Genomic DNA, 25,765 nt, shown 5'->3' with positions numbered 1-25,765 from the left:
AAACTCAGCGGCTTTCACAAACCATTTTTTTTTTAAATTTTTCTAGTTTCTTTTCACTTTCTTCTCTTTGTCTTATTTGTTTTTTGTAGTATGCCCCTGATGGATTTTTGGAGGCGCCAATTTTGAATTTTAAATAATTTTATATCGCATAAAATATCTTTTTTTACGGAATTTTTACAAAATTTAATTATCACATAATTGAGATTTTTTAATTTAAGTTATGAATCGTGCTAGACATTGAGGAAAGAAACTTGCGAGTGATGAAGTGGGAGGAGATAAATAATCTTAATAATTAAAAACTGCCACCTTTACAATAAACTAACTTAAAATATTGAAAGTAAAATTGCCCAATTTTCCGCCCTTACCAAAATGGCGCTCAACGAGATCCATGAATTGGAGGATTCCGGTCCTATTGGTCTTTCATTCATGGTTGTATTGGTAGAATCTTTTCTGCAATATCACGAAGAAAATGCCTTCAAAATTGCAAAGACATTAAATCCTCCTCTCGACTTAAAATCCTATCTAAGATACGTCGATGATAGCCATGCTAGATTTTCAAACATCCAAGAAGCAGAGAAATTCATAACAATTTTAAATAAACAACACCCTGCAATACAATACACAAATGAGACAGAAAACCATAACAAAACTCTGAATTTCCTAGATATAACAATAATAAATAACAGCAAAGGTAAGTATGAGTTTAAAGTCTACAGAAAAGAAGCCATTACAAATATTCAAATAAAACCGCACTCGAATCACGACCCCAAAATTTTATGCGCAATCTTCAAAGGTTATGTTCACAGGGCATACTCCATATGCAGTGTTACACATTTAAAAAATGAGATAAACTTTCTTATTCAAGTTTTTAATGAAAATGGGTACATCGAAAGCCAAGTAAAAAGTATTGCAAATCAAATTAGGAAAAAACGCTACGTAAAGAACAATAGAATTCAATCCGAAAACAATGCTTTCCCAACAGTATCATTACCGTGGATACCTTCACTATCACCAAAGTTAAGGAAAAGATTTAGAAAAGTTGGCTATAGAGTAGTTTTTAAATCAAATCCTAATTTAAGAATAATATTAACATGTAAAAACAAATCTAGATTGCCCCTAAATAGCCAGCTTGGTACATATTTAGTTGAATGCAATTGCTCGAAAAAATATGTAGGAGAAAAAAAATTACCAATTAAAACAAGAATTCAACACCACAAAAAAAGTTTAAATGATGGCAAACATCATCAGTCAGCAATTGCAACACATAGCAAGTTTTGCTCTGAAAAAATAAATTGGGAGAAAATTAAAACTCTTAAAGTTGAAACAAAAAAATTCGACCGTAAAGTACGAGAAGTACTCGAAATACAGAGGCACCAATGTTTCCCATCGAATGGCGGAATAAATCTAGATAATGGGCAATTTGTTAAAACTAAATTTTCACCCGATCCTAAGTAAATTGTTTCGATCTCATCGAAATAAAATTTCTCCGTGTTTTACGATCTCATCAACCATGTATGCGCAACATCGCCACACATGTGGCGTTATTTTCTTGATCTCATCGAACTGCGTATAGCTTTTTCCGTTCTCTATGGCAACAAAAATGGTTAGTTTTAATTCTTCTGTTAGATTTAGATTTCCACAAAGTTTAATAGAATTGGAATCTGTAAAGGAATTAAGTAGAAGGAAAAAACAATCTATGTTAAGATCATAGATTGTTTTTTCCTTCTTTTCTTAGATCTTAACTCTGATTAAAGCTTTATAAAGCTTGATTAAGATTAAATCAAAAATGACCAAATTATAATCCTTTCTTAAAACTTTTAATTGTTTAAATGAATCTCAATTTAGTATTTGATTAAAACCTATATATATATATATATATATATATATATATATATATATATATATATATATATATATATATATATATATATATATATATATATATATATATATATATATATATATATATATACATAGCTATCTTATGTATATACATATCTAGCTACATATCATACATAGCTATCTTATGTATGCCACAAATCTAAATTATATATATATATATATATATATATATATATGTATATATATATATATATATATATATATATATATATATATATATATATATATATATATATATATATATTTCTTTATATATATATATATATATATATATTTCTTATATATATATATATATATATATATATATATATATATATATATATATATATATATATATATATATATATATATATATATATATATATATATATATATATATATATATATATATATATATATTTCTTATATATATATATATATATATATATATATATATATATATATATATATATATATATATATATATATATATATATATATTTCTTATATATATATATATATATATATATATATATATATATATATATATATATATATATATATATATATTTCTTATATATATATATATATATATATATATATATATATATATATATATATATATATATATATATAGATATTTCTTGCCAGTTTCATTACTATGTCTTCAAGAGGGTCGCGAAGCTTTCGAGCTAGAAGGAAAATAACAATAAATGTTGTTGGTAAAAATAAAATGAAAATTACAAGAAAGTGGTATGATTCAAACAGTTTTCAAAGTCAAGTTGGTGAAGTTAACGGTATTTCTTTTCTTTAGAACCATACAAAAAGTTTAGTAAAAATACGGTCATTAAAAATGAATCTTTATAAATCTGCTTTAAAACTAAATCTTGTGAAGTCTTGTGGTAATGGCCAAATCATATAATTTTAATTATTTTTTTGGAAAACAAGAAATTATTCACAAAACGTTTTCTCTCTATTTTTTTTTAAATACTCTGAAATGTTTTCTATGGAAGTTTTTTTCAAGAATTTTGAGTAATTTGTCAAGGAATTGTTTTTCATTATTACATTAATGTATTAATGTTTAAAGTAAACATAATGAAGATTTCTTGTAATGTTACAGCAAATGATGACAAAAGCAATGGGGTAGCACTTACTTGTAAAGATAACCAAGATAGCATTGACATTGAACAGTTGTTGAAAAAGAGAAAGCAAGTTCCTTACTATGATATTGCAAAAAAACAAGCTGAAAATTGGAATGTATTGAAAAAACAAGCTCTAACTTTTAAGTTATATAATTCATCTATATCACTCTTAACATCAAGATATAGCAATCATATAAATAAAGATTCTAATTCTGATTCTTTGCTGAATATACCTTGTTGTATATGCAATAAAATTAAACCTCTAGATGAATTAATTCAATGTCCAGATTGTCTTTATATTTGGTATTGCCACAATTGTTGGGAGAATATGCATCAAAAACTTTCTCTCTTTCATAAAGCTCGTATTTGGTGTTCAAAGGTTTGCATAATTTTTGTATATATAGGTTATTTTTTAAAGTAACAGTATAAAGTTTAGAATAGTTGTTACTTACACTGCAATACTCTGTTATTTTTTTAATATGCTATTTTTCTTTGATTAAAGAAATGCAATAATCTAGTTTTTTTATGTAATTAAACATATCACTATTTACAAATTTAAGGCTGGGTACTATAAGACTTATAAAGGTGAGCGACAAATCATCAAGTCATCTAGTTGTCAATGTGTAAATACTTTAAATAAAGAAGTGATAGTCTTTGATGCTTCAGGTATTAATGTTAATTAATACTAGTTTATGATAATAGGTTCCAAAAATATGATTATAACTTAAATTATTTTGTTAATTAATTTAAGTTATCATAATTTTCTTTTTGAAACAAATTTGAATAATGGCCTTTTCCTTTTGTTTTTTTTTATAACTTAGGTAGGCAACATGAGTCATATGTAGGTGAATGTTTGTGTTCTCCAAGTGTTGTAGATATTTTGTTGGAAAATAATTTTTGGCCTAGTTCTCCCGTCCATCCAACTGCAGCATTCAGCTATGAGTTAATGGATTTGATGGAAGCATTATTTTTAGATGGGAATGTTGCTGTTAAGTCATTCTGCAAAGCTTTGTTTACAAAATCAAAAGGAGATGATTATATTAAGGTTATTGTATGAATATACATAAATCTTCTTATAAATCTTTGAAACTTTTTTTTACATATTTTTTTTTTATCTATATTCTTTTATAAAGTATAAAAATTTACCAGGTAGTTAAAAAATTAGAAAAATATCCAAATGAAATATATGTAAAATTAATTATTGTTTATTATTAGGTTGACACAGTATATAAACTGTTAACTGGTGAGTGTTTTTTAAGTTATCTTTTGTTCAAAAATGACTTTCAAACCTTCAAGTCAAGATTTCAGAACTTTGCTGAGTTATCTGTATGTCCAGCATGTCTTAAAGTATGTAAAATACATTGATTGTATACTGTTTATAATCTCATTTTTTTTTAAGAAACTTTGGCATTTATTATTTTTTTAAGTAAATGTTTGTTGTTTCTTGTTAAAAAAATATATTAATTTAAATATTTTGAATAATTTTCAAATTTTTTTTGTTTTTTTGTTTTTGTTTTGTTATTCACCTCCTCAAGGCCGAGAAGGCCACTATAGATGAGGAGGTTACTTAATAGTGGTTATAACCCTCTCACAACTCTATAACTCCGAAACACGAACCTTGACGAACAAAGCTGCTGCGCGGAGAAACAAGTTGAGCGGGTACTACCAGGGACGTGGTGGGGATCGAACTCAGAACCTCTCGCTTATGAAGCGAGCGCTTTACCACTACACCACTACCGCATTTACATTTTATATATTTGTATAAATTAAATTTTTTAGGAGTCTGGTACATTAGTGCTATCATTCGATGCACTGTTTGGACTGGTAAGAAAGTTTTCATCAGGGAAAAGTCATTATGAACCAGTTCTTAAAAATCTTTATCTGATGGATCAATCAATTGTAGATGAATTTGTTGTTAGTTATAACTCTAAGCTATCATCGCAAGAGTTAAAGGTATTTTTTTTCTCTAATAGCTGATTTAACTTGCATATTCATCATTATTGTTTATCAAAGAATGTGAAAACTTGAATCTTTAACAACATTTTTTAGGCATGTAACGATTTTAAAGCAATAAATTCACTGAGATCTAAAAAAGCTAACGCAAAACTTGATGAAACAGGAGTTTTTGGTTGTGCTTGCAGACACGAAGTACCTCGAAAGTTTTTCAATCTTAAGTTTGGGGAAAGGTTTTCTTCAAAATAGTTTTCTGTATTTTAATAATAGAATTACAAAGAGTTTTAAATGTATTTCAATATTAATGAGATTATAAATATCGTTTTTTCACCCAAGATTGTAATCAAATAGTTACTGATTAAAATAAATAATTATCGAATACTATATTTGAAGCTCAAACCTAAAATATGAAAGGCTTTTTAATATTTCATTAGAGACATTTTTTTATAGTTTGGCAAATGCAGTCTACTTGATAAATCAAATTATCGAGGAAGTTAATGAAAAAGTAAAAGTTGTAGTCATGTATGATATTGCATGTGTTCTTGTCAAACATCTAAAGGTAAATCTCATCATTTTGTTAAAATTCGTTTGTTTAAAAAAAGGTTGAAGCTAATGTAGATTGCTCTTTGTTGGCTTAAAACCAAATGTAACTCTCTTGTATATTTCTTTCATTTTAGAAAAGAAGAAGTACTATTCTTGATAAGAACCTTTCATTCTGCATTCCATCATTTCATGTGTATGGTCATAAATCAGCATGTCAGGTATTCTCTTTTTTAAATAAAACAGAATAAAAAAATACTTCTTCATTAATGACAGCATCACTGCTTTGATTATTGAAATGATTACTTTGATTAATGGAAGGATTACTGGTTAAATTAAAATTGGTAAATGTATCTACAAATTTGCCAGTATAATAATATTAATTAGTTTTTTTTTAGTTGCAATATTCTCCTAAATCAACTGTTGGGATTGGTATTTCAGACGGAGAGGTTATGGAGCGTCTGTGGTCTACCCTCAGACGGTTTTCAAAAATTACCAAAGAGCAAACACCCAGTCATAGAGCAGACACAATTTCACTTGGTTTGCTTCATTATGCCCAATACTCTATTAATGCATTAGGTAAGTTTCAGATATACCCATGTCTACTACTACTACTACTACTATTACTACTACTACTACTACTACTACTACTACTACTACTACTACTACTACTACTACTACTACTACTACTACTACTACTACTACTACTACTCCTGCTGCTGCTGCTGCTGCTGCTGCTGCTGCTACTAATACTACTACAAAATAATTATAATAATAATAGTAATAACCATATTCTGTGAAATCAATCTGTGGAATTTTATAGGTAGAAGACTTTGTGCTCGATATGATAAAGCTTTGAAACTTAGAGATACCACTAATATTGAACTTGAACAAACTTTAAAATCTGTTAATGGTTTGTCTAATTCTATAAGTTTGTATTAAATTAATTTTATCAAAGTAATTTAATATTCTATAAAATTTGTGATGACTTTTTTTAAATTATATATTTATTTAAAAATATTACCAGTTACTTTAATTACTAACTAGTTTCAAACAGAGATATTATTCAATCTTGGATAGAAGCAGAAATTGATATGGAAGAGTATAGAATTCAGAAAATAGAAAAAGGTTTCAGTTTAATAATAAATTACTAATCTGGATTAATATTGTGTTTATTTAGGCTGTTTGTTGAGTTATTTGTAGCTTTACGGTCATATTTGTAAATATTTGTAATATTTTTAGCAAGTGATCTTGAATCTTATGCTTTAATTTTGGATGATTGGTGGAAGTTGAGGTAAAATGCTGTTTATTATTTTATGATGTAACTGTTGGACATTTAGCCCCCTGCCTCTCGTTTTTTTGCGATGACGTAACCTTTATGCGTTACGTCCCAAACTATTTATTAACGAATATTCTCCAAACAACTGTTTCGGCGAGTCAATTTTTGAAGTATAAAAGTAAACAAAGTTACGCGGAATTTTTCTCTTTCGATTATCAAACTAATATCAGATAAGTTGTTAAATCCACTTTTATCTAGTGCATATATTTGTTAATTAATATTATTTTATTTGTTTTTATTATATTTATTAATAAGTCAATATTATTTTGATAACAATGTATTCAACTGAGAGGGAAATTCTAAAACAACATATTGGATGGAAAAATGGTTGGGAAGATAGGTGTAACTTTCCTTTTGTTAAGCGATTAATTAGGACAGATAAGATCAGTAACAATGTCATTTCCATTTTAATGACAGTCTTTAAAATAAGAGGTGATTTATTTAGTTTTATGAGTTTTCTTTTGCCAATTGATTTTGATATGCCTAGTAATGACGAGTTTGATAAAATGTGCCTAAAGTTAACACGCCAAAAAAATATATATATAAAAAAAATTTTAAAGCTATAAAAAACGAAGAATTTTTTAAAATGCAACTATCGCAAGCTCCACCCAAAAAAAAAAAGCCAACAGATGCAGATGACTTTTTCACTTTAAATAACAGTCAGGAGCTACTGAATCAAATTGATCAATTAACTTCTGAAAATAAAACAAATATGGAGCAAATAGAAAAATTTAAAATGCAAGTATTTAAGTTGGAAGCTGAAATTACAGATTTAAATTCTAAAAATAGGGCTCTCAACACACATTGTAACTCATTAAGTTCTCAATTAGAGACTATGAGTATTAGGCTAAAACAGGAGGAGCAGTTCCAACTTTTCATTTTATAGACAAGATCTTTGTCTTGTTTGTGGTCATCAAATTTAGTTAAAATATTTAAAAACAACAACAACAAAAAAAACTATTTACAAGTAAAATAAATTATATGAGATCTTTAATTTATATATAAGATAATTTTATTCTGTTCTGATATTTGTGTAATGTTAGTTTAAAATATTATTTTTTAATATATTGATTTTATATATTAGGTAGGTGCCCATTCTGTTCCTATCTTCAGAAGTTATTTATACCTATGCAATACCTTCGCTCAGGTTAAAGAATGGAATACTAGTCTTGCATCAAATGTATGTAAAAATCTAGCTTTTATATATTAACTTGTGATCAGAGCAACTGGTATTTCAATTAGCTATTTGTATAATCAAACACTTTATTTACTGAGAGAAGAGACTATAGATTCAAGTGCTATAAAATAATTCTACTACCAAAAGCGAGGTTAATTCAAAAACTTAAACTCAAATTTGGTCATGAATTATTTTATTAGACTTGGTGAGTGAATTATTTTATTAGAACTGTATGCACAGAAAAAAATAAATGCTTAAGCTTTAAATGTTTTGACTAAATATTCCAAAATCGAAATCTGGCTTTATTTTGCAATGCAATGAGTTTATTGGCTTAAGAAAATAAGTTTCTAAAACAAGAACTCCTAGGTTTAAAAATGTACTCTTTTAACAGCTAATCCCCCTTTTAACTACATTTTTCATAACTTTGCGAAAAGTGCGGCTTGCTTTCAGACCTAAATAAAGTCTGTTTTAGCTATCCTTAAACAATTAATTAAAGTTTTTTTGTTTTTATAATGGTCAAACATTGGGTATATTTGAGAATAACTATCAAAATAAATTTTTCTGATTTTTTTTTGATAAAAAGTAACATCAAATTACTTGAACTCAGCCAACTTCATCATTTGTCGCGTTTTTTTTAAACTTAAAGAAGTTTTTTTACTAATGCATTAAATGTCGTAAGATGAAACATTTTATTGGTGTTTTTATTCTTTTTACAAAACAAAATTATCTTTAATATTTTAAAAGTTATAGAAGTTTTTGTAACACCCCTTAAGGTGGCACACAACTGAAAACAAGTTTTTTTGTAAATAATCAAAATTTTGATTTTTTTTTTTTTAATGACAATTATTTTATATTAAAATAAAATAAAAAACAGATAATTTTTTTTTTTAATTAATTTTATTATCCATAATGGCCAAAAATGGGTTGTAAAACATGTGTTTTTAGTAAATCTTCAAAACCTAATAACTTAATTTTGCCTCAACTACTGAAACTAAAATTTTGAACATAGCTTCCTAATCATATTTCACCCTGTTTGACCGTGGGAATTTTTATAATTTAAATTATTTCATGAAATATTGCATTTCTAACAAAATCACCTAATATATATATGAAATATCAATAAATTCAGCACTATAAACATCAATATTTCACTTTCTATAACTTTTTATGAAAATTCTGAGGGTTAAATGAAGTATTATATTATGATAAACAAATCCTGAAAATTGTATTATGTAATTCTGTTTTGTTAATGAGAAAATGTGTTTCAAAGTTTAAAAAAATACATATTGAGAAAAAAGCAAAAATAAGAAAAAAATATATAACAACATAAAAATTATCAAAATCCACCAGAGATGTAACTATCAGTTGTTTCTTTTATTTGCTGATCGTCTATGAAACCTTTTTTAACTGCTCTTATTTTTTTTCTCTGCATTTTACTTTTATCCGTTGACTTTGACTTCATATGTCGAATTCTGGTTTTGTCAACTTTACTTGACGAAGCTAATGTAACAATTCCACTCAAGCCAAAGTATTTTAAAACTTCTAATACACCATTAGCACCATCATTATAATGCAGCACTGCTGAGTATGTTCCCATTTCAATTGTAGACTTACTAACAAATGTGTGCTTTGGTACGCGAGACCATATAATAGAATTTAATGCTTCATTGGCATTTTGCGTCGTTCCATGCAAACATTTAATTAGAAGATCATCAGCCTGAAGATCCTTGATGATTGGTAAAATAAGATTCTTAATCCAGATAGATATACATGATTTTGATTTGTAATTTGTATTATTTAGAGCCCAATATTTGCACCAACTTGCCAATCCTCTTGGGCAAAACTGATGTTGCATTTGCTGGTTTTCAAAGTTGGTAAAATGAAATAAAATAGCATAAACTGCCTTTTTCATAGCATACAAGTTGTTGACATTTTGACGAATGGCCATGCCATAAAAGTTTTGCATAGAATTTATACATTTTTCTGTTAGGTTACCTCTACCTGATAAAGGTGTTTTAGTGCCTTTGTGTGCTTTGACTAAATTTCTAAGTCGTGTACCCAATCTTTTTTGCACATGACCTACACATTCAAGTTTTATTGGAGTGATGTCAAAATCCTGGTAAGGGTTTGAGTTTTTGACATCTTTGAATGAAGAAGTGTCTCCATCACCTAGAAACTCTTTATAAATTAGATTATTTTTTTTAACCGAGCGATTAAAAATTGTTACTGCTCCTGCAGACTCCATACTTCCAGACGAAGATTTGTGATTTATTTCACATTGATGATCAATTATCCAACACTGATATTCTGGAGTTCCTTTTTTACTGTTCCACATTTTACAGCCCATGCAGTACTTAGACAAAACTTCAATATCAATGCATTTATCCCCAGAAATCGCAGTAACTACACCGTGCAATGAATTGTGACCGCGTTTCTGCCATGTACCATCAATTGAAACTCTTACACATGGTATATCCTGAGCAATGTCAACTTTTTTAGAGTCCTTAGTCGCTAATAACATACTTTTCTCTGAAGCACTTTTATAAGCTACCATAATAGTTTTGTTTAATTTTTGAAATCCATTTTCAGATATACATTTTAAGTTCATGCAAGATGAAAATGTTTTTATAGCTCCATAACCACAGCCTACTTCTCGAAAAGCTATTATTGCACGAATATTAACATCATATAGTGAGTTAGCTGTTACTGCATCAAATTTAGCATTTATTGATTTGTTTGATGAATTAAATCTTTTAACATAATCACAGTGTTCACATTTTAATTGAAACAAATGTGCAAATCCTTTTCTACTGGAATCAACATCTGTTAAAAGTAATGGCTGAAAGCAGTTGTTGCATGCAGTTTTAGCTATAAGTTCTTTAAGAATTGAAAAATTAATAAAAACAAAATAGTTATCTTTTCCAGAATCAAATGTATTCGAGTAGTTGGGTTTGATTTTCCTTTCACTAGAACAGCTACTTGCTGCTTGAGTTGTGGACGATGTCATCGTCGATGATAAGATGTAAGAAGAAGATGATTTTTTATTTCCAACAACACCATTCCATTTTCGTTTTATCCTTCTTGATAAATTTTGTTTAGTTTTATTTCCTTGTTTATTCATTTAAAAACAACTTTATTCCAACTAAATTGAAATCAATTTTTAAATTATTTGGTATAAAATGAGAGAAAAGTTACAGTATAAGAGACTAACATTAACAGATTAAAAACACTCTTGTTCGTAAATAAAATTTTGAATTATGACTTTTAAAACTGAAAACTAACAAGAGTCTGCGTATAACAAATTAAAACCAAGTTTGTGATGGTGTTTTACTGTTTTGAATTCAGAAAAACTCCTATGACTGATGGTTGCTAAGGCGTTGTTAGGGAATTTATTTTCAAGTGTCATCTACTAAAATGATATTAAATCAACTTTTATATCATTTTTGAGACTAATTTTTTTTTTATATGTTCAAGGAATGGTTATAGAATCAAAATACCCAAAAATCTAAAAATTGATTTTTTTCAAAAAACTTGCTTTTTTTCAGTTGTGTGCCACCTTAAGTCAATATTTTCAAAAAATAACAAGAAGCCGTTAAGCTCGGTTTGAAACAGCCGTGTTATGCGTAAATTTAAAGAAGAGTTGTTAATGTCAATGTAATTAATGAGAGTAGATGAGAATATACATGTATTTTTATAAGTATATTTAATGATTTAGATTACTAAAATTTATTGATAATATGTTAACAAATTTTACCGTTTTTCGTGAACGGAAAATGGATTATTATAAATCATAACCAATGTGGTACGGAGTGAACCTGTTTTGAACGCTTTTAGCGAATAAAAATAAAAATCTGTTGAGGAAGAGTTTATTAATGCGCCAACTGTTTTACAGATTGCTACTCTTGGTTATTGAGTTCTCATTTGTAAACGCTCTTCTAATAATGTTTACAGGTGAGCCATCAATTAAAAGCGTATATCTTACCAGCTTTTTGTCTAAATCGTTTTTAATTCATGTATTAAATAATCCTAGAAAGATCCCCTGAGTTGAGTGTGCTCACAGCACTCAATAGTTCATGCAGCATGTACATATCTGGTTCTTGCTAAAATATTAATTTAATCTTAAATTGCACTTAAAAAATATATTGAATGTTTTGAACTTTAACATTTAAATAATTTCTTTGTCTAATATTTTTAAAAATTATTTCAATTCTTTAAACCTTTTAAAAATTTATTTCATTGTCACGTTGACCACCGGTGGCTGAAACATCAAAAAACACAATAAATCACCCCAAAAATATCTCACTAACATTATATTCGATTACATTTTTAATAATTATATTATTTAATTTCATTATATGAAAGTAAATTTATTATACTTTTGTATTTCATTTCGCATTCCTTTACATTTTAGAAAATATGCAAACTATAATATATTAATAATTATCATAATATTAAGTATTATCAATACAAATAGCAAATACTGAAATTTCGATTAAAAAACTCCAAGTAGAAAAAAATGCTAAATATTAAAACCTCCCTCTCTGGTCAACAAACATGACTCAAAAACTTAAAAGCCAAAACGAGAATTTTATTCTTAACTATAATATAATCCTTGTATAATACACAATCCATGCATAATAGGTGATATATGCATAATACAAGATACACACAAAATACACAAAATCAATTTTTACAATATTTTTATCAAATATCTGCTGTTTCTACCAATTTTGAATCAATACAACTAGAATTTATCTTATTCAGTTGAATTGTTTTGACTCGCTTTAATAGATTTCCTGAAAATAAACAAATTGAATTAATAAAAATAATTTCAAAATGAAGGATAAATATATAGAAACACAAAGAAATTTCTTTAAGATAAAACTTTTAAAAGATCAAGAAGTTTTGATTACCTATTTCACTGGAAGAAAGTTCATTCAAGCGAATATAGTCATGCTCAATTCTAGATGACTCACTTGATTTAATGGTAGTTTGGCCTGAATTAGATAAGTGACACAAAAGTGAAAATCATAAAACTATGCTGCTAACAAATAGTCACGAAACCATTTACTAAAACAGTTTATAAAAGAATAAACCTGCTCCATTTGAAAACGATGCTAATTCAAATGTGGATTGATTATTTGGAGTAGTTGATGCTGTCGTATTTGATTCAGAGACAGATTTAATGACTGGTAAAAGTTCATCTAAATATTTACATCAAAAAGGATATTGGATTGAGAATTCTGAATTGAACAACTATGATAAATGCAACAACAGACGTGAGCAACTTCATACAACCATACATAAATACAAAAGTAAAAATAAGTTTACCTATTTCAGTAGAAGACAATACAGTGTTTGGTAAAACTGAACAACTTAATTGTGTGTTGCTGATTGCACCTGCTTCTATTAAAATGCATACCATTTTATTAAATACATAAATGTCAAAAATCTATAGTCCCAATGTTCAAGCCATGCATAGTAAACAAAACTTTGGCATAAAAATATTTCTCATTTACCCACATTTAATTTATCAGAATTGTTCTAAAACAAAAGTTGCAATAAAACTTATTTGGGGAAAAACTGTGAATAAGAAAGCTTACAGAGAAATTTATAAGTTAGAGGAAATGAATTCATTCAAAAGAGAACTTGCAGATAAAGTTGATGGTAAAATATCCAGACAATCAAAACTTATTACTTGATGGAATTTAATAATCAATGCTTAATACAAAATTTAGCTTGTTACATTTAAAATACACTTTACATTTCAAATTATAGCTGTAAAAAATATTAAAATATATCATTATTAGTTCAGCAATATTATTTCAAATAAAATTTACCTTGTAAATCAAAAATAACATCAATATTATCTTGGTTTTTAACTATAGAGGTTAATAAAGTTGAACCCATTGATGATGGATATTTCAAAACATGTCCATCTGGCAAGCCAATTGCTTTTATAACGGAAGGAACATATTTCTTATAAGGTATATGTCCTTTACTAAACTTACTCTGTAGTTCAATTGGTAAAGCAAGTCTAGCAATTTCTGAAAAAATTAATTAAAAAGATATTTTCAAACTAAAAACATTGATTTTACACTACCTTTTATAACCATATTTTATGATTTACAGAAAATTATAAGTAATTTTATAAAAAAGCTCATGAAAAAAATAGCTATCATAAAAAATATAAGTGGAAAATCCACTAAACTCTTCGTAAATGACACAACAAAACAATTAAATTTTCTCCGTTAATTCATACCATATTTCTTATTTAAGATGTTTGTCACTTCGATGCATAAATTATTTTTTGTGGCATTTGACACCTTATTCTTTTTCATATTTAAAACTGGAGCTATAATAAAACAACATTAAATAATATAATCATAAATAAGTTGGGAATTAATACCAAGTTTAGGGGTGGCTACATGATTTTCTATATAGTAAACATAGTAGACATTTCCTATGGAAAACCCTCTTTAACTATAGCTTATAAGTATTATATATCAGTCAACACAAAAGTGGAAATTTGCAACACAAAAGTGGAAATTTGCAACACAAAAGTGGAAATTTGTATTTAGCTCTATATTTTTGATTCATTTATCACATTTTATGATGTAAATGAGATAAATAAAGTAAATGTGAGGAAAATATAAAATTAATTCAAAAATTAAAAATCTCATTGAAATTAATGCGGCAAATAGTATATTAGAATGCTGTCCTGCAGTAATTGGTAGAACTGCTGTTGTTTAAAAATAAGAATTACCATTTTGAGTTCTCCCAGTATGCAGAGTTTGAAATTTTATTAATCCTATGGATACTTCAACAAATATTTTTGTAAAACTACTGTACTAAACATTTCAAATACCTTTAACAAATTCTGAAAATTTAAATTGAAAATCAAGTTCTTCAGATTTCAGTAAAAATTGACATCCCTTTTCAGAGGCTGTAACAATGGGAGGTCCACCCTGAGCTAGGCAAGTAACAGCAACAACTTCATTTCCGAGATTCGCTAACTCTTCAACCTAAGTAAAACTTTATTATAATAATAAACTAAGGAAAATCATAGAGTTAGAGAAAACTTAGGAAGAAAACTTACCACTTTTGTAAGCTGATTCAATAGCTTTTTTGATTTAAATTGCTTCTCTTCATTTGAAAGAGGGACTAAGTTATTTCGCTGAAGTAAAGCTTTTTCATTCCAAATACTTTTTTCAGCAACACTTAACTTTGACCAGTTATGACCAAGCTGCTTAAAACATATCTTTTTTTTTTCAAGCTCAGCATCTATTGCAAAGTTAAATATATCTTGCTATTCATAGAGAAGCATTTTTGACTGATATGATCATAACAATAAATAGAATGTTATTATCATTTATATTTTTACTTTATGATATAAATATATATTATATTGAATATTTATTATCTTTTAACCAACATACATCATCAATTAAGCAATTTAAAATTACAGTGGTTTTAAAAGTTCTGAAACTTTAGGTGTTTCACCTCAACATACATAATGGCATCAAAACGTCAAAATGGCTAACTCTTTTATGGTTAGATGGCTTTTCTGGAACTAACCCAATTAGAATCCAGAAGTTTGGCACAATCATTTTCCAAACAATGAACTGGCTAAGGCTACTAATAAATTGTAATACCCAAGGCAAAGTTAAACAAATAAGAATACCTTTAAGCATAAGTAACTGGTTTTGCCTCCAAATATCATAACCCCGGACAATTTGTGTATTCAAAGAAACTTTCTTTCGATTAACAATTGTTTGAATATCTTCTTCATCATTCTTGCGCTTATTATTTTTGTGTTGAGCAATGCAGTTCTAGAGAAAATTTTACATAAAAGAAATACAGAATCATAATAAAAAGACATCAGAAGGAGTGTAACTATTTTTTATCAGTATAAACAATATGATTATACAGCCTATTGCTGTATAATCTATAATGTTTATACTGATATTAGGATACATGTTTTTTTAGAATAAACCAAGCAAATGATCTTGTACTAGAAAGTTTCTTATTTTAAAAGTACTTTTTTACAGCTGTAGTGCTAAAAGTTTCTTAAGAGTTTCTTAAGTATAAAAAGAGAAAAAAAGTAAATAAAATGCAATTTGAAAACATGTTAACCAGAAAGATGTTTTACAGTTGTCAACTAAAATTATTTGAATTCCATTAATATCATTCATTATAATATAATCCTTAGGTTTGTCCCTAAACAGAACACAAATAAGAAAATATTCCTTGAACTCTAAATAAAATAAGTTTCCTGTTGAAAAGTAACTTAGCACTAATAGTTTCTTAAGGTTTTGGGGCTTCTAGTACTAGTTTCTTATAAACAAGTTTCTAATACAAAATTAAAAAAATGTGTACTAGCTCTCTGATTGTGTGTGTGTGTGTGTGTGTGTGTGTGTGTGTGTGTGTGTGTGTGTGTGTGTGTGTGTGTGTGTGTGTGTGTGTGTGTGTGTGTGTATATATATATACAGTCAGTCACAAAAGTTTTCGTACACCTTACAATTAAGAGAAAACACTTAATAAAAACCATTTTAAATGCAAAAAAATAATTTAATATCGAAGTAATATTTATTTGTAAAATTGAAAAAGTTTAATTTTTGAATTTGTAATATGTCACAAAAGTTTTTGTACACTAAACCAAACTTGTAAAAAAAACAAGAATATAAAAAATTAAAAAATCTCTAGTATTTTGTTCAGCATCCTTTGGCATTTAGACAAGCTTTTAATTTTCTGTTCATCGATGACACTAATTTTTCAGTATAAGGAGACAAATTTTATAACATTCTTCTAGTAAGATATTTTTTAGCAAATTAACATTTGTTATTCTATGTTTCCTGACTTGTCTGTCTAAATAATCCCACATTCTCTAGTGGGTTAAAGTCTGGTGATTGGGGAGGAGAATGCAGTTGTTTTGGAACATTGTCGAGCAACCATAATTTTACAAAATAAGCAGTGTGTTTTGGATCTCGATCCTGTTGAAATATCCAATTATTTCCTAACTTTAATTTAGCAGCATCTGATTTCAAATTATTTTTATAATGTCCAAATATACCCATCGATCCATTTTTGGCTGAATAAATATCAAACTGCCTACTCCAGCTGCAACCATCGATCCCCAAACCATCACACTTCCACCTCCATGTTTCACTGTCGGAATTAAATTTTTTTCTTCTAGTTCTGTATTCTTCTTTCTCCATATTTTTCCATGGCTATCAGTTCTGAAAATATTAAATTTACTCTTGTCAGTAAATAAAACTTTGTTCCAAAATTGTTCATCTTCCTTTTCATACTTTTTGGTGAACTCCAATCTTTTTCGTCTATTTTATACACTTATAAACGATTCCTTTCAAGGTACTCTGTCATTTAATCCGGATTTTCTAAATATTCGTCTAATATTTTCTGGATGAACTATCTTTCCAATTTCAAGTTCAACATTTACTGCTAATTTTGGTGCACTAATATGTGCATTTGAATTGACTTTTTTAATTAGACTCCTTCTGTCTCGTGAATTTAAAATTTTTGGTTGGCCACTTCTTCGTAACTTATTAACAAAACCAGTCATTTCAAATTTTTTAACAATACTTTAACAGTGGAATGTGTTTTACCAAGAATTATGGCCATTTGACGAAGAGATTTTTCTCTTTATGGAATTTTATTATTAATTCAAGCATGTCATTAGACATGTGATGTTTCGTAATTAAACTCATGTTTATAACTAAATTTTTGTTGATAAAATTATTATTATCTTAATAAAAATCTATGAACAAACAAATTTGAACAAGTTTTAACCAACTTCTAAGGAATTGCATATTATTAGGTATTAGTTTTATTAGTGTACGAAAACTTTTGTGACATATTATAAATTCAAAAACTAAAATTTTTCAGTTTTACAAATAAATATTTTTCTTTAGTTAATTATTTTTTATTTCTTGTACGATATTTTCTTGTTACTTTGTTATAAATCTATTTTTTTGCATTTAAATTGGTTTTTATTAAGCGTTTTCTCTAAATTGTAAGGTGTGCGAAAACTTCTGTGACTGACTGTATGTATATATATATATATATATATATATATATATATATATATATATATATATATATATATATATATATATATATATATATATATATATACATATATATATATATATATATATATATATATAATTTAGATTTGTGGCATACATAAGATAGCTATGTATGATATGTAGCTAGATATGTATATACATAAGATAGCTATGTATATATATATATATATATATATATATATATATATATATATATATATATATATATATATATATATATATATATATATATATATATATATATATAGGTTTTAATCAAATACTAAATTGAGATTCATTTAAACAATTAAAAGTTTTAAGAAAGGATTATAATTTGGTCATTTTTGATTTAATCTTAATCAAGCTTTATAAAGCTTTAATCAGAGTTAAGATCTAAGAAAAGAAGGAAAAAACAATCTATGATCTTAACATAGATTGTTTTTTCCTTCTACTTAATTCCTTTACAGATTCCAATTCTATTAAACTTTGTGGAAATCTAAATCTAACAGAAGAATTAAAACTAACCATTTTTGTTGCCATAGAGAACGGAAAAAGCTATACGCAGTTCGATGAGATCAAGAAAATAACGCCACATGTGTGGCGATGTTGCGCATACATGGTTGATGAGATCGTAAAACACGGAGAAATTTTATTTCGATGAGATCGAAACAATTTACTTAGGATCGGGTGAAATTTTGGACTCCATTTTTTATATTCTTGCGTAACGAAAAAAGAAGCCATTCAACTGCTGACGTCAGTTAAAAAAATTTTTATTAAACTGGTTTTAACGTTAAAAAATTTTGTAATATTTTACGAGCTGATGATGCTGGTATCCTTAACCCAGTGAAAATTTCTCAAAATAAATTATTATTTGTATTAAGAGAATTCGTATTTTTTGATGTTTTCTTATTAATATAACATACACTCTTATACACGATGTCTACACTGAAATCATATATATATATATATATATATATATATATATATATATATATATATATATATATATATATATATACACACACAGAAATGCACTCGTAAAAATACTACTTTATACGCACATATACATTTTAGTTGTATTTTAACTCTTATTAATAGTTAAAATAGAGCTAAAATATCTAAAACATAATAAAATCATCATAAAGTTAAATTAAAAACTCTAATAAATGTCAAAATTTATATCTGAAGGTGTAACTAATGAATAAAAGTAAAATATTTGTACTTATCAGCAAAACGGTTATATTAGAAGGTGAAGGAAAGTTTGAGTTTAAAAGTTTAATTAAAAGGTAAAAAGCGTTTGAAAGTAAAAAATTTATAAATTGCTTCATATTAGAACTAACGCGACTAAACATTTACATAAAATGTAATTATAAAACTAACGGGAAACTTTTACGATTCAATAACACGCGGTAATTTTGTGATTCAATAACAGTCGGTTAATGGTTGTTGCCACGGAATGCCAACAGTTAGCCAACTATAGCCAATACTGGCCCGTTAATTGGACCAACTAAAGCATGTTTACTGGGTACTTTCAATATTTATTCCATCTTTCAGATTTTGGTCAGCCTTTTTATATGTTGATGTAAATAACAACGTTCTTAAGGAGGTGTTTATAAAGAATATATCTAAAGAAATTTTGGACAAAAAAGAAAAAATGTTTACACCCTTAATTAAGTGGAAAATTGTAAAGCGTTGCAATCCTTATAACGTTTTGTCAAAAATTTGCAATCTTTGCTAATACGAAAAATTCCTTATTTTAACATATAAAGGTTATAACTTGTTAAATAAATCAAATGGTTTGATTTCAAAATGCAGGCACAAGACTGAATTTCTCTTATCTTTTATTGAAAGCGGTGATTAGCTGATATTTTGCTTTTTCTTTGGTTGCCATCAAGTATGTCTTAGCGCCCTAAAGATACCACTACATAGTATTTATCAGTTTTTAGCGGGTTTTTTTTGTTTTTAATTTTGTATTCAATGGCTGATGATTGCTGTATGGGCATGAAACTTAAAGTACCATTAAAAAAGTTGTTTTTTCTTCGTTAATATATATATATATATATATATATATATATATATATATATATATATATATATATATATATATATATATATATATATATATATATATATATTCGTGACGCCACTTAGAAATAATTTCTGAATACCCACCCTGCAATTGTATAAAGAAAGAAAACTGCTCTATAATAGGAAAATGTAGAGCCTCTAATGTTATTTATAAATGTTTAGTATCCCCCCCCTAACACCCTAGAAAAAGTATATATTGGCCTAGCAGAAGGTGAATGGAAGAAAAGATGGGCTAACCACAAACACTCATTCACAAATAAAAAGATGAAAAATTCAACCACCCTTTCAAAGTATATATGGCAGATAAAAGAAAACTTAAAAATAACGACAAAATTAACTTGGCCAATAATTAAACAAGTCCCCGCCTACAGCAACGTAACAAAAAAATGCTTGCTTTGCCTTCATGAAAAACTTTGCATAATATCATACAAAGGAAAGCAAAAATTATTAAATAAAAAAGCAGAAATTATTTCTAAGTGCCGTCACGAAAACAAGTTCTTGCTTGACAACCGCGAGCCCAAAGATTAAAAAACCAAACTACGCTCGCAAATAGTTATAATTTTATAACTGTTTTTGAACGCCACGATGTTAATTGAGAGTATTTTTTAATGAAAAACAATGTATTTTTTACCTGATGATTGCCAAACGCATGAAACTTTTACTAGTAAAAATCATGTAGTTATTTTTTAATCTCGTCAAAAATCAATTATAAAGCTCTGATATCATTCATCGAGCACTCTTGCTGAATATATGCTCACAGCAAAATTAAACTTACATATATATATATATATATATATATATATATATATATATATATATATATATATATATATATATATATATATATATATATATATATATATATATGAGCGTATGAGAGTAACAATAAAATCATCTTTTCAATAATCAATACTAAAAGCTTTATCCTAAAAACCTAATCTAATAAAATTGTAATGCTGATTTGACCATTTACTTTTTAAAATTACATAATAATAACAAACAGTTGGTAAAAACTTTTTAGAATACACTAAAAGTAGGTTTTTGTTGTTTTTGAATTGTCTTCCGTTTGTACGTAAGTATGAAAAACTTTCTAGGTCCGTACTTCAATCAATTTTTACGACCTACTTTAGGTGCGTGCTAAAAATCGCTAGAAATCTGTGTTGTTTTTGTTTGAAAAACAATGCAGAGAAACATTTAGTTTTCTTTATTCATTTTGTCTTTATTTAAAGATGTCAATTTTGTGTAATGACATGCTTAAATTACCCAGAGTTTCTCATTGAAATTACCAAGTGTAAAATTGCAGTGGTTTTAATTTATTTATGAATAAAAACGAAAGATAGTAAAGTTTTTTTAAACATTTTTACAACACTTTCAGTTTTTTTAATATTTTTACAATATCTTTTTGTAATTAAGTTTCAAAAAATTTGTAATTTTATCGTTTGAAGGTTCGAGTTGATATTGGGTTGAGGAATAATTCATGAGCGTTTTTTTTAAAATTTAAAAATGCACGCAGAAATAAAATGCATTGGCAAAATGTTTTATGTTGTTTGAAAGAGAATGTTTTGCTCTACAAGATAGTGCGTTTTGATTTGTTAGTTTTTTTTATTTTTGTGTATTTTCAGATCAATAAAATGGAATGTCAAGTGGACAAAACTGAGCATTTTCGACACCATTTGCCTTTTGCATATAATCGAGGTGTTAAGGCCGCCAAAGCTGCTCGTGAGATTTGTGCTGTGTATGGAGAAGGAGCAATGCCTGAAAGTACCGCCCGCCGTTGGTTTTCGCGCTTCAAAAATGGGAATTTTGACCTCGAGGACGGATCACACCGGTCGACCAATTGAGTTCGACGAAGAGCGATTGAATCAACTTCTTCACGAAAATCCACGTCAAACGACCAGAGAATTGGCGGAGCAGATGGATTGTGATAAAAAAACTGTGGTGAACCACCTTCACTCAATGGGCAAGGTTCAGAAACTCGGCGCTTGGGTGCAACACACTTTGAGCGAAAACAACAAAAATCAACGTTCCACAATCGCCGCCGGTTTGCTCGCTCGACATCGCTCAACACATGGTCACAAACAGCGTTTTCTTTACCGCATTGTCACTGGCGATGAAAAATGGTGCCTTTACGTTAATATGAAGCAGCGAAAAGAATGGCTCAGCCCCAAAAAACAAGCGACTCCGCGAGCAAAAAAAGACCTTCATCCTCGAAAGATCATGTTGTGTGTATGGTGGGATTGGAAAGGCATAATTCATTACGAACTGCTTGAGCGCAACCAAACAGTCAATGCGGAGCTCTACGTTCAACAACTGCACCGACTCAACGAAGCGATTCAGCAAAAAAGACCAAATAGGCAAAATGGCGTTCTTCTGCAACACGACAACGCCCGTCCTCACATCGCCAATATGACCAAAGCCGCGATTCAAGAACTCGAATCGTTCAATAATGACGTGGAATTGAGGGCTTGGTTGGACGAATTCTTTGAGTCAAGACCGGGAGATTTCTATCGGCGAGGCATCGAAAAACTTATTGAACGATGGGAGGAAGTCGTAAACAACAACGGAGAGTATATTATTGATTAAATCGTTGTAGTTTTTTTGTTTAAAATAAATTTGAAAAAAACGCTCATGAATTATTCCTCAACCCAATAAATTGGAAAAAATAGCGATTTTTGTTGTTGTTGTTCTTGCGTAAAACAAAGCATTATTGTTTGAACAAAAAGTGGTGCGAAGTTTGATCTTACGATGATAAGTTTTGTTAATAACGAGTTTAATAAATTAGTTCTAGTTGTCAGGATGATATTATTGTACTTAATATTTTATTTTGAGCAAATTTAAAGTGCTTACAGTAGCAAGTGGTCTGGGTAATATGAGCACACTTACTACTTTTTTAAAATCTCTTTTTTTTTTGAGAAAAAATTTTGGGTGCCCAATTATCTATGTCGAATATAAATAGTGATCCCTAAAAGTTGTTTATTTGCATACATTTTCAAACTAGCATTTTGAAAATATTTTAATTTTTGCTTAAGGAGCTTATAATAATACCCTAAGATAATTGTATAATACTCTTATACAAAAAAGTAAAAAAAATTACACTTCATAAAAATTTTCAAGCTCTTTATGTGTCATACACCGCTTATAATATTAACTTTACCGGTGATTATTCCGCTGAACCTTCCGTTACAGTTATAAACTAATTTGGTTTAGTTTGTTTGTTATGCAATCTCTATAGTGGAAGCCCTATTCAATAAAATTCTTGGCTGAGAAAACTGGTATGTCTCTTCATCAAACCTCTCAAATAGAGTGCTCACATTTAGATTGTGAAACTATTTCTTAAGCGACCAATGGATGTCCTTATACCTTTGCAGAAGCTACGCGGTATTGGCCTGACTGATTAACTTTTTAATTGATGAACATTGAATGAAATAAAATCTCTAGAAAAATGAATTCAGTCATTTGATTTCATCATTATGGCAATCTTTTGATTCAAATCTCTTTTAGTAATAAACATGTCAGTGTCTCACTTCAATAAAAAAATATTTCTTTAGATGATAAGATGAAGCTTATAAAGACTTTATTGATAATCTTGGTCTTCAATGCACAAACTCATCAATGAAGCACATTTGATTGCCTCCTGTCGACCATGTTATAATTTTTAATCAGACTTTGGTTGAAAAGAGGTCAAAAATTCAAAAAAGATGGACTTTTGACAAAAAAGCCAAGAACAAAGTTCATTTTTATAAAAACAAAGAGAAGCAGTTTGCGGTGAACGTATTCAATACCGTTCTTGGTACTCTACGTTAATAAACAAGAGTAGAAATGCAAAACTTTGGCGTAATCTATGTGAATAATGTGGATGAAAAAAATCTTATTATAGAGATTTGTCATAAATACCCTGAAGTGCGCCAATTTTTTTTGACCAAAATAATTTCTCACTTCAATGTAGCTATTGAATAAAATCTACCAGAAAGGTTTATATTCTCTATTTCAATCAAGATTCTATTTGCTCTGGTGAAAATTTGACCCCAAGCTTTATATAGAGTCGCGACAGGCCGATATATATATGTATGCAGGTATATATATATATATATATATATATATATATATATATATATATATATATATATATATATATATATATATATATATATATATATATACATTCATATATATATATATATATATATATATATATTATATATATATATATATAAATATATATATATATATATATATATATATATATATATATATATATATATATAAATATATATATATATGTATACATAGGTAGATAGATAGATAAACATATAGATAATTATTTTTCTACCGCGTTCTAAAAGGTAATGAAGTATGGTATAAATAGAGAAATAATTGGAGTGGAATATACCTACAAAGACCCTTATTTAATCGGTCCAGACAGCTAGTATTTAAATAGTCTCTTATATTGTTATTTATGACATTCTCTATAAAACAATCAGAGCATCAAGCAATCAATAGTACTTTTCAAATCAACTAAAAATAACAAAGATAACTCAAATCTTCAAGACCGGTGATAATAATAATTATATCAACTACCGCTGTATTTCATTCTACATTATCTTCATAACTTCAATAATAGAATGTATTGTACAATCGAGTCTATACCATTCATACTGACAATAAATTACTCTATTAAAGTGAGTTTTTTAAAAAGTTTAATAGCTTTTGGTTTATATCAGTAAGAGTTAGCTTTAAACCATTTATAGATGTAGTCAAGTTCCTTATACTTGATTTGATATACCATTATCATATAATATAACGCTCAACTTGATGATTAATCGTGCGAGTTTGCACATAACTAACATCGGGTATTACACGCAAGTTAATTGCAAGAGTTGCAACTCTTTTTTTAAAAAATTTCAACAGATGTGATTGCGAATATCTAATCTATGTAAACTTCAAATTATGTAATGTTAAAATTTTTATCAAGTTTTAAAATTTTACTTTTAATTAAAAACTGCTACTACTACTAATAATAATCTCGTTTCGATTTGTAGCATTTATATATATATATATATATATATATATATATATATATATATATATATATATATATATATATATATATATATATATATATATGTATATATATATATATATATATATATATATATATATATATATATATATATATATATATATATATATATATATATATAAAAGTAGTTATATATTTTATATATAACAACTTTTCTACCATTTACTAAAAAATATTGTTATAAGGAAGAGTATAGAAATGGTCGGTATGAGATAGACCCATTTTACGGGTCCGAAGAGCTTGTAAATATTTAAATGCTTTATAGATTTTAGGTTTTAAATACTCTTGATACAAAAAACCAGCGGGCACAAACGTCCGTCGGATATCTATACAACGTCTTATTGACGTCTTAGGTTCGTAGGACATCGTTAAGACTTCTAGGGGACGTTTTGTGCCCGCTGGGGATTACCAACAGTTAAAACTTAAACAATAAAAAATATTACAATTTATGTAGAATATCTAAGAGATTTAATTAGG

At 27.4% G+C, this 25,765-nt stretch overlaps 3 protein-coding genes across 3 annotated transcripts; 2 read left to right on the top strand and 1 right to left on the bottom strand.

Annotated features, from left to right (window-relative positions):
* The first annotated feature begins 369 nt into the window (after positions 1–369).
* LOC136086362 (uncharacterized) lies at positions 370–1,455 on the top strand. The gene has a single exon (XM_065808657.1). The coding sequence runs from the start codon at positions 370–372 to the stop codon at positions 1,453–1,455; it is 1,086 nt and encodes a 361-aa protein (XP_065664729.1).
* Positions 1,456–2,523: 1,068 nt separating this feature from the next.
* On the top strand, positions 2,524–8,327 carry LOC136085981 (uncharacterized). Its single transcript, XM_065808065.1, has 14 exons — positions 2,524–2,678; positions 3,002–3,402; positions 3,584–3,689; positions 3,845–4,068; positions 4,239–4,370; positions 4,803–4,976; positions 5,073–5,209; positions 5,427–5,535; positions 5,654–5,737; positions 5,915–6,095; positions 6,340–6,429; positions 6,564–6,644; positions 6,759–6,810; positions 7,940–8,327. The coding sequence occupies exons 1-14, from the start codon at positions 2,543–2,545 to the stop codon at positions 7,941–7,943; spliced, it is 1,911 nt and encodes a 636-aa protein (XP_065664137.1). The 5' UTR covers positions 2,524–2,542; the 3' UTR covers positions 7,944–8,327.
* Positions 8,328–12,957: 4,630 nt separating this feature from the next.
* Positions 12,958–18,765, bottom strand: LOC136085980 (uncharacterized). Its single transcript, XM_065808064.1, has 8 exons — positions 18,646–18,765; positions 15,717–15,864; positions 15,132–15,316; positions 14,901–15,057; positions 14,295–14,387; positions 13,873–14,079; positions 13,364–13,438; positions 12,958–13,236 (listed from the first exon to the last, which is right to left on the bottom strand). Exons 1-8 carry the CDS (start codon positions 18,658–18,660, stop codon positions 13,103–13,105), a joined length of 1,014 nt encoding a protein of 337 aa, XP_065664136.1. The 5' UTR covers positions 18,661–18,765; the 3' UTR covers positions 12,958–13,102.
* Positions 18,766–25,765: the final 7,000 nt, after the last annotated feature.

The sequence above is a fragment of the Hydra vulgaris genome, chromosome 10, assembly GCF_038396675.1.
Source record: "Hydra vulgaris chromosome 10, alternate assembly HydraT2T_AEP".
Lineage (NCBI taxonomy): Eukaryota > Metazoa > Cnidaria > Hydrozoa > Anthoathecata > Hydridae > Hydra > Hydra vulgaris.
The sequence above is the reverse complement of the archived record's forward strand: the minus strand, read 5'-3'. Positions and strand labels throughout refer to the sequence as shown.

Bases quoted from the DNA above. Each gene is read 5' to 3' on its own strand.
- LOC136086362 (XM_065808657.1), top strand. From the start codon at position 370: ATGGCGCTCAACGAGATCCATGAATTGGAGGATTCCGGTCCTATTGGT.
- LOC136085980 (XM_065808064.1), bottom strand. The intron at 14,080-14,294 runs GTATGAATTAAC...TAATTTTTTCAG, and splicing joins CATCTTAAATAAGAAATATG to AAATTGCTAGACTTGCTTTA. The intron at 13,439-13,872 runs GTAAATTTTATT...GCATTTTAATAG, and splicing joins TGTTATTTTTGATTTACAAG to AAGCAGGTGCAATCAGCAAC.
- LOC136085981 (XM_065808065.1), top strand. From the start codon at position 2,543: ATGTCTTCAAGAGGGTCGCGAAGCTTTCGAGCTAGAAGGAAAATAACA. The intron at 5,210-5,426 runs GTTTTCTTCAAA...ATTTTTTTATAG, and splicing joins AATCTTAAGTTTGGGGAAAG to TTTGGCAAATGCAGTCTACT. The intron at 5,738-5,914 runs GTATTCTCTTTT...GTTTTTTTTTAG, and splicing joins GTCATAAATCAGCATGTCAG to TTGCAATATTCTCCTAAATC.